Source organism: Metopolophium dirhodum, chromosome 3, assembly GCF_019925205.1.
Source record: "Metopolophium dirhodum isolate CAU chromosome 3, ASM1992520v1, whole genome shotgun sequence".
Classification (NCBI taxonomy): domain Eukaryota; kingdom Metazoa; phylum Arthropoda; class Insecta; order Hemiptera; family Aphididae; genus Metopolophium; species Metopolophium dirhodum.
In genome coordinates this window covers 24,371,999-24,382,594 of record NC_083562.1, presented here as the reverse complement: position 1 = coordinate 24,382,594, position 10,596 = coordinate 24,371,999, and the positions used below count along the sequence as shown (strand labels likewise).

The 10,596-nt window shown below is 26.8% G+C and overlaps 1 protein-coding gene across 1 annotated transcript; it reads left to right on the top strand.

Moving 5' to 3' along the window:
- The first annotated feature begins 6,081 nt into the window (after positions 1-6,081).
- LOC132941720 (eukaryotic translation initiation factor 3 subunit D-like) lies at positions 6,082-10,340 on the top strand. The gene is made up of 11 exons (XM_061009869.1): positions 6,082-6,347; positions 6,419-6,461; positions 6,531-6,768; positions 7,273-7,464; positions 7,542-7,674; positions 8,173-8,320; positions 8,405-8,535; positions 8,606-8,821; positions 8,890-9,225; positions 9,294-9,369; positions 10,114-10,340. The coding sequence occupies exons 1-11, from the start codon at positions 6,213-6,215 to the stop codon at positions 10,158-10,160; spliced, it is 1,695 nt and encodes a 564-aa protein (XP_060865852.1). The 5' UTR covers positions 6,082-6,212; the 3' UTR covers positions 10,161-10,340.
- Positions 10,341-10,596: the final 256 nt, after the last annotated feature.

The window sequence follows — 10,596 nt, the reverse complement described above, 5'->3', positions numbered from 1 at the left end:
CACCGTGTAAGAATTAAGAAGTATAGTCGACCAATCAAAAACCTGAAATGTACATAATATAATATTATAATATCAAAAATCAATATGCAATTATAGTTAGGCATTTTAGTTATTATTGTTATGTACCTACAATTTAAATTTTAAATTATATTTTGCACATCATAATACAGAAGATCCTCGATTATCTGAACTCCGTTATACGAACCCTCTATTATTCCAACTGCAATTTACGTATCTGAATTCTGAACGCTACTACACGGCCGTTGTCTGTTTGTCAGGGGCGTAATTATGGAGGGATTAGGGGTAACTTTTTTTTACTGCTAACAGTTTGCTAAAAACGTATATCCCCCCCCCCCCAAACCAAATTCCTAATTACGCCACTGCTGTTTGTACACGTAGTCATGTATACCCTAACCTATATGCAATAATTATACATGGATAATAATAATAATTATGAATATAATTTATATATGTTTTTTATGATATGTATGAATATATCACATAAATACATCAATATATTATGTAAAATGTATGTACATATTATTATAAAGAATTAAACTACTCATATCACAGCTATAGGCTATAATGAGTAGATAAATACTGTTATTGTTATATCTGCTAATTATAATCATTATTGTCATTGGTGAAATAAAATTATTATTGTTATAATTAAACAATTTCCATTCAAATTCTCATTTGAAAAACAGAAGTTTGTATCACCACGGGATAATCCTCAAGAAGAACAAAAAAATCTCAATAATTTTAAATATATATTCCCCTTATTGAATTTACTACGAAGTTTACCACTTTTGTGTTTACCACTGATGAGTGATGACACTTTTCTAGAAGAAATAATGCTAAAGATTCAATAGCAAAGGAGATTTCTGGTTAGATAACTTACTATAAATGAAAATAATTTTTATATAGTATTAATATCTTTAAATTTGTGATAAATTCAAGCCCGGATTAAGATCTTCAAAGGCCCAGGAGCCAATACATGTTTGTGGGCCCCAACCAATGAAAAAATGGCCATGTGCCCCCGCTTATCATATGCAGTGGTGGTGAACACAGTAGGCGAGTGTCGGGCCCCAACGACTGTTAGTTCAAACAAGAAAAAAAAAATTCTTGTAGGCACTATAAAAAGTACAAATTACCATTCAATGTAATTTTAAGCCGAGAAGACTATGGGCCCTTTATATACGTGAGCCCCGGGGACATGGCCCCCTAGCCCCCCTTATCCGGGCTTGGTGATAATGTTAATCGTTATGCGAGTATGCGACTGTTTATGTGATAAGATTACTGCTCTGACTACGAATTAAACGCCCATCCCTAGGGCCGCTAGGGACCAGGACGTACAAACAAATTTATTACAACCCCAATCAGCTATAATATAATATTATGTTTTCAATATTATAATATGATAATATGTACAACATAAAATTTATATAATAATTTATATCAAGTCATGTATTTTAGTAAGTATTTAGAGAAATTTCACATGATGGAAATGGATCTCTCTAAAATATTTCAATGTTCATAAATGTAGGTACCTATCACTTCAATTAGATATATTATAGTCTCTACTTAGCCCAGAAACAGTCTTTGATCATGGTAGGTATTCATGGATATAACTTAATTATAAATTATAATTAAATAACCTAGTATATAGGTCCATTGTCACAGCACCGCCATATTAGAATTTTGAAAATGTTTGGGTCTTGCATCAGGCTAGCTAAAACTTAAATTTTACCGGGGACCCCTGTTTTCGTATAGTAGCCAGTAGATATAATTATGCTTATGGAAGTTTCCTGCTTATTCATGCACGACGCACATGTAAACGTGATAATAAAGAAAAAATTGTTTTTATGATTTCTTTAAATTGTACACACCTTTTTGTAATAATAATTAATATACATTTTCTTAACAAATCATTATTATTCAATGCAATTGTAATTGTTGCGTATAATATCACTATAAAAACTATTACAATATAATTATGGGCCTCCACACGAGTTGTTCTCAGTGAGGATCAGTGGATCTTTCAACATTAATTTAAATTTTAAAAAAAGAATATAAATAAATTACCCTGAACTAAATAATTTTTATGTTGTATTAATGTATTTTGTAGTTAAAATTAATCCTAAATATTCCCAATTACAAATTATCTCTTCTAACCTTATAAGCTGAAATATCTATTGTAATATCAATTAGGTATATAAAACAATCAAATATTTATTTAATCAATAAAATATAAAAAAAAGTTACATTGTATTACCTTTATGACTTAAGTAATAATATGTATTACAATTATACGTGTATGTCTGATTTTTATAGAAAATGAATTCGTTAAAAAAAAATGTTGATTATTTTTAGCTACCTACTTCAAACACTGTATTTTAATGACTTCGGAAAATCACATTGTTTTTTGTATTTTTTCAGATTTCTTAAGAATTGCAGAGACTTTTTAAACTTATAAAATTGAAGTTCCAACAGCTGTGCCTGAGTTATTAAATTAATAAATAATAAAGATTAAAGGGGCTGGTATAGACACATTCGAAGAAATTTTTCAGTCCTAATAACTGTGTTATGAAAAAATAAACATCATTAACCATTGTTATCTCGCATTATAATAACTTGCTTTGCTTTGCTAAGAATTTATAATGTAAGTAGGTAAGTACTATAAAATATAATAGGTATATTCATTGCCTGTTGTTTCTTAAAAAGTAATAGTCAGAACTTCTATAGATCTATCGTATATACTTTTATACTATTAAAATAGTAAAAGTATAATACATGATGACGTGATTTCAACCTTATATTGTGGTATGAACATTATTTTAAATGAATTACTTTTCCGAAATGATAGATAGAATTCGAAATATCTTCTAACCATTAAGATCGCGATGCTGAATCGGATATTAAATAGACAATATTTTGTTGTAGATTATTAACTGCTATCAAGTATTGTAAAAAATTAATTAAAAGTTTAAGTCTCAAGATGGTACTTAGGTACATGAAAACTTAATAAAGCAACTCAAAATTAATTTGTAATCTAGGTACAATAATTGTCAAATATTATATGTATATTTAATATAATTACTAATTACAAATTTATATAAACATTTAAGTCGTGGACCGTGGTCATATTAGGACAATATATGACACCCATTTTTCAACTAAAGTAATATTTTAACCATGATGTTAATAAATTAATAAATATAATTAATATCGTGGTGGTTTTAATTTACTGTTTCTCGATTTGAATCCAATTATACTAAAAATAATATACTTCATTTGTAAAAATTAATATTATGTTTAAATATATTTATTTTTTCGTTGTTAACTGGTACATTCGCTATTCCAGTGTTCGAATTATTTTATATAAATTATCAAAGTTAAATTAATGTTTAATATCAAATTTTGGTTTTACAAATATTTTCAATTTTTGTCTACAAAATGGCACAAATTGGCTCTATTGTATATAATATATTTCTTCTAAGGTTTCAGTAATATTATTTTATTTCCATGAAAACCATCTAGAAATGTTGCAAATTTCGCCTTTTATGGTATACTACTAATCTAGTTACCTTCCAATCTAAAGAGTCTTCATAATACTTTTAAAAAAAAAGTCCCTTTTTATAGCTTCATATTTATTCAAACATAATTTTACTTTAAAGTTACTATTAAGAATTCGATGACTGATAACTATTAATTTGTCACGTGTTTATTAATAAATATAATCATAATCAAAATCACTATATCCTGCAGCGAAGTGATAACTTTACGGATGACAGATAGCTGAACGGCAACTGCCTAGTCCAAGTATTATGTCTGACTGAGCTTTAAACTTCCTAGACTCGAGAAGTTGATTAAAATTAATCAGATGGAGTGTGTTTGAAAAAAACACAGATTATCTGTATCATATAAAACTGTTTATTAGTTTTTCAATAACAATAGGAATAATTCTATATAATATTATAAACTATATTATAGTGCAATGGTTGTACAGAAAATAATTATTAAATATTTTGAGAATCAAGTAAATTTGATTATATACAAATCGTATCAATCGCATCAATCGTATCATTTCATTAGAATCACATTTAAACAATAATCTTGTATACTGATGATGTTGAAATGTCTATGGAATAATGTTATTCGATTTAATAATATTTCGACTTAAACAATATTATTCTGACGAAAAGTCGATAATTATTAATATACTTCATATATTCTTTTTCATTATAATTTTGATAATGTGAAGAATTATTATATTCGATAGAATTGATTTATTGATTTTCATTATTAATTATAACAATAACTATATTGTTACTGTCCATCGATATTTTAAAAATTGTTTATTCAAAAAAATATTCTGATAGCCAATATTATCAATTATAATCATAAATTAAATAACTACTGAAAACCAAAAACAAAAATAAATACAAAAAAGGTGGATACCACTCTGCTGTACAGTAGGTAGGTTACATTGTTACAAGTGGGTCGCCTCAATGCATGGTGATAAATTTGAATTCAATGATATGATATGATATATCATTGATTACGAAAAACGATTCTGAGCAAAGACATTCTATATTATCATAATACTACAACTAAATATCTAAGATTATTTTTCTTTGTTTAAACATCTAATTTTGTCCAAATTTGAACTAAAATAGCAATAACTGGAACACATGAACTGTGTTTGTATATATTTAAATTAAATAAATTGAAATTCCCACCATACGTTTATTTTATCAATTCCTATACTTGAAAAAATGTTCAAAATATTTTGACTCATTTTGAGCTGAAATACCGAAATTTTCAATTTAATTATTTAATAAATACTATTTCAGTTTACAATCTATACAATTTTATTTGTTGGGTCAAAAAGTGTGAACATTTAATACAAGGCTACTAATATATTGTTTCAATAGCAGTTGAAAAATATTTAAATTACATATATACATTTTTTATAAGCATTTTAAGTTCGATTTTGATAAATTTTCAAATTTAAAATTGTATCATGATTTTGTAGTTAAAAATGTATAAATTTATAGCAAAGGATAGAAAATTTAAAACAATGTTCCACGTAAGTAGGTAACCAAAAAATTTTAAAAATATTAAAGCACGGGTTTTTTATATTTATTTTATGTTCAAATTTGAACGAAATTACATATTAAATAACCAAGAATAACGATTTTAGTTATTTTGTTGTAATTGTATAATATTAATTCAATATACCAGCTAACCATATTAATAATAAGTAATAAAACATAAATATAATATAAAATATCCACACATCCACTCTGACGAACAGTCTCCGCTCAGAATCGTTTTTCGTAGGTATACAATAATATTATATCATTGAATTAAAAAATAATAGCATCCATTATACAGTGACCCATTTATAATCTACTCGTCCTACTCTATAGTATAGCTACACCCACTTACCCGCTTTTCATATTTAAAATGTATAGTATTTAATATTTATAATATCATATTCCAAGATTATTTAAATGAAATCTTGATGAACTTATCCAATCTTCAGTTAGTATTTAAATTAATACAATTAATTAACCCAATACGGGTTAACACAATTCTAATTAACAAGATATATTTACAATGCATCTCACAGTATATTCTTAATATTAAAAATGTCTTTTGTTTATTATTATTTAGTATAAAAATATAAAATATAACTAAGTAATAAGTCGTAACACGAAATATAAAGTGGAATATTTATGTCTATCGTTGGCAGTTATAGGTTATTATGTAGATAAATGTTATCTTTGGTAATTATTATCTTGATTGTAAATGTATGTATGTAAATTATTTATACAAATAAATAGTAATATAGTACAAAATATAAAAACAATATCAATATGTCAATATTATGTTTAGTAATATTATGACGTATCAGAATTACAATTTCAAAATAACCCGGCATTATTTATCAAAATATATCGTTATCAATTGGTTACCTATTTCCAAATCTGTTGTGGTCAAATCAGAACGCAGTTCAAACAAACCTCCTTGGATATAGCGTGATGATGAATTGTAGGTTAACGCCTATTATCATCATCCATTCACGACTCTTTCGGTGTTTATACCGTCGGTTTTCTGCTTTCGTGGTTGAAAATATTTACGAGTTGTAAATTGTAAAATTAGTTGTGTGCATTCATACTATTGTTTTCATTAAAGCTTTTGCGATGCCGGAAGAAGTGCCTCATTTCGTACCCCCAGAAATACAAAATAATCCATTCGGATGGGGACCGTGCGAAATGCCCGACCAGTTTAAGGACATGCCATATCAACCGTTCTCAAAAGGAGATCGTATTGGAAAAGTAATAATTTTGATGGTCTACATTGCTGTATGAATTTGTGTGACTAATACCAATAATAATTTTACCTCTAGATTTCTGACTGGACTGGCTTGTCGCAGGACAAGAAATATTTGAGTGAGTATTCTTTGCTACAGTAGGTACTTTGTATTCATTCTAAAAACCAATTATTTTGTCATTTTCCAGACAAATATCAATCTCAATTCGGTGGTGGTACTCAGTATACATATTATCATGAAGAAGATGAAAATACATTCCACTTAGTAGACACGGCTCGTGTACAAAAACCGCCTTACCAGCGGGGTCGTCATTTCCGTCAAGGAGGTCGTATGATGCGCGGACAAGGTGGCCGTGGTGGTATTTCACGTTTACCTGGTGGTTCTAATCAATTCCAATCCCTTGGAAAATTGAACAAACTTCAAAGGTATTATATTACAATAACAATAAGTATAAATATATTAAATGCAAATATATTTACTTGAAAAATAATACAATATTACAACTATAGCTTATTATTATTATTATTTAGTTTCTATGTGTCTAACTTATATTATTATAAACGTAAAATATACTTTTAATTTTTAAACTCTAAAGTTACAGTTTATTCATATTATAAAATGATGATGCCGCTATTTGTTTGCTAGGTATATTAACTCTAAGTAAACTTATAATTTTAAATACTATAAATAACCTGTTTTATTTTCTATTTACAAACATGTTTATGCATATAACTATGAATATCAATGATATGATACTAAATATTGCGTTGGGATTAGTTCAGTATTAGAAAATATAACTTTTCAATTTTGCTACCGGTTTTACAGTTTTATTGTAATATAATAAGTTTCTGTTGTTAATAAATTACAATCTTCTCGTACTATTACTAAACATACCTATTTTGTTATTAATAAAATATAATGTTTTTCAGAGATCGTAAAAATCCAAATGCTCGTAGAGGTTGGAATAATAAGCAAGGTGGGCGATCCAATAAAAATAACATGCAAATGAAGAGTCGAGATGCTTCAGTTACTGTCAGAGCAGATTGGAATACTATCGAAGAGATGGACTTTGTTAGATTTTCGAAATTATCTTTGCCTACTGTTAAAGATCCTGAAGATCTGTAAGTCTTATATTTATTTAAAAACCAAACTTGATTATTTTGAACATTTTTTTTTATTAATTTTATGATTATTTTAGTGTATGTTGTGGCTCCTTGGAATATTATGATAAGTCATATGACCGAATAAATGTAAAAAACGAAAAGCCATTGCAACGTGTTGATAGACTTTTCCATACTGTTACTACTACTGATGATCCAATTATAAGAAAAGTAAGTTGACGCGTCATTGTATCAATATATTTTTTCAATATATTGAAAGCCATTCAGCGTAACAACTTTCACCTTTGTGTATCATAATATTCTTCTTATATCAGCTTCTGATGGGTCGTCATTCAGACCCATTGCTGTATTATACACTTCTTTTCATTTTTTCTGACCATCAATAGAACTTTGTAATTTCTTATTTCTAAAATTTTCAAATCTTTGTTAGCTTTATTTATCCAACCAACTTTGTTTGCTTAGTTTTCCCTTGAAGGAGGAGGGGGTATCCTAATCAAAGTATCTTTTGATATTTAGTTGGATCTTGGTATGTGGCCCAACCATCTCAATATCTTTTCAGTAATCACTGATTATCACATTTATGTCAGGTTCTCCCTTGGATCATTTACAATTGATGGCGGGGCTACTTAAATTCAATAAATATTGTTTTAGCAATATTTCTTATCCATATTTTTATATTGTACTAAAATTCAAAAATTATTTGTATAGTTGGTGAAAACTGTGGGTAATGTTTATGCTACAGATGCTATATTAGCATGCTTAATGTGTTGTACTCGATCTAACTACAGCTGGGACATAGTTATTGAAAAAGTTGGTGATAAACTGTTCTTTGACAAGAGAGATAATACTGAATTTGGTAAGACTTTATTTAAACAACACTTAATTGATTATTTATTAATTAATTGACTATGTTAGTAATTATTATTTACTTGGTTTTTAGATTTACTTACTGTCAATGAAACAGCAGTAGAACCTCCATCTGAAGAAGCAAATAGCTTGAATTCACCAAGGAACTTGGCATTGGAAGCTACATTTATCAACCATAATTTTTCGCAACAAGTATTAAAGACTGTAAGTTTAATAATATTTTACTTGAATAATTAAAGAAAAAATATTTGTATTTAATGATATAATATTTAAGGGAGAAGCAAGATACAAGTTTGCAGAAACCAATCCATTTGTGTCAGATGATGAAACTGATGGAGAAGTAGCATCTGTTGCTTACCGCTACCGTAAGTGGGATTTGGATAATGGAATTGTATTGGTTGCTAGATGTGAGCATGACTCAGTATTACAAGTACCAAATGGAGATTTACAGTTTTTGACCATTAAAGCACTTAATGAATGGGACTCAAAAGTATGATAATCTTAAATTTATTTTATAATAAATTACAATATATAATGATTTTATATTTGATAAAATAGTTGTCTGGTGGAGTAGATTGGCGTCATAAGTTAGATGTGCAACGTGGAGGAGTTCTAGCAACTGAATTACGAAACAATGCTTGTAAATTAGCTAAATGGACGGTACAAGCTTTGCTTGCTGGTTCTGATTACATTAAGTTTGGATATGTTAGTCGTGTACAAGTGCGTGATTCGTCCAAGCATGTTATATTAGGCACACAACAATACAAACCTACTGAATTTGCGACTCAAATAAATCTGAACATGGATAATGCATGGGGAATACTACGATGCATCATAGATTTGTGCATGAAGCAAAAGGATGGAAAATATCTCATAATGAAAGACCCAAACAAGGTTTGTACTCTTTAGTTTAATAATTATTCTCTAGTAATAGTAATTTATAATTATTATTTCATTGCCAGCCGCTCATTCGTTTGTATGACATTCCTGATAACACTTTTGATTCAGATAATGATGAGAATGAAGATGAAGAAATTGGTAAGAAAATTTAATTTAGTTAATAATAAAAATTAATTTTTCATTTTAATATAATTTATTCCTGTGTCGTGTGTTTGTATTAGATACTTTTAATCTAAAACAATATCTATAATATATTTTAACTTGCAAAATAATTATTATAATTGTGTTTTTAATTTAAAAATAATAAATATAATTGACTAGATTAATTCAGTTTAATGGAAAATAATATACAAAATCAATAATCCCTTTCTATCATTTGGGCAGTGATATTCTGAATTCTGTATATAAAAAATTAAACTATCTACTAATTATAAACCAAATTTATTTAAATTTTATAATAATAATTATTATTGTTTTCTAAGGTTAACTTTTATAAGTAACATTATAATTTCATCATAAAATAATCTAAAGACAATATATTATTATTTAACAATTGAAATGGAAAGTTTTCATCATGTGTTGGGTTATAAATTATTCTAACATACAATTTTAGAGATGAGTCACTTTGATTATTTGGGTCTATCTTAACTTTTTTCGACCTGTTTGCACCAATCATTGTAAACCTACATGTTTGGTTATTTAATTTAATAACTATAAATATCAAAACTAAATTTTAATTATTGTTACAAGTATTTTTTTATTGCTTTTACTTTATCTTATATTTCCAAAATTAATTTATGATTTTCAGTGGTTCTATTAAATATACTAATTATGTTTATTGATATGTATGTTTTATTAAAATATATTTTGTTTTTATTTTAGGTGAAAAATCTATGATACCGGCTGAACTTCTTCCACCAAATCCTTAAAATAAATTTCAAATTATTCATATTTTTTAAATTTCAGTAAAAATATAAGTTGCAGTTTTATATTCTTTTTAGTCTAAAATATATATAAATTTGTAAACATAATAAATATGGATTATGTTTATTTATCAGTAAATTATGATTTATATTACATTCAACAATAGTAAAACATTTTCTCAAATATTTTTATTTTTTTTTTATTGATTAAAATATTAAATTAGAAATAACTTATAAAAAAATATATTATTAATTCAATGTATTATTTATTGCACAAAATTTGGCTTAAAAATTAAAAAGAAATAACTCGGTAAAAAATATTTTAACATTGTGTAGATGTATCTTTATAGATACACAATTTAACAATTACCTAGTAAGTAGTTGTTTCTAGTGTCAATCTAAACTATTATATTTATTGATGAGCATTTTTTGTTTGTCATAG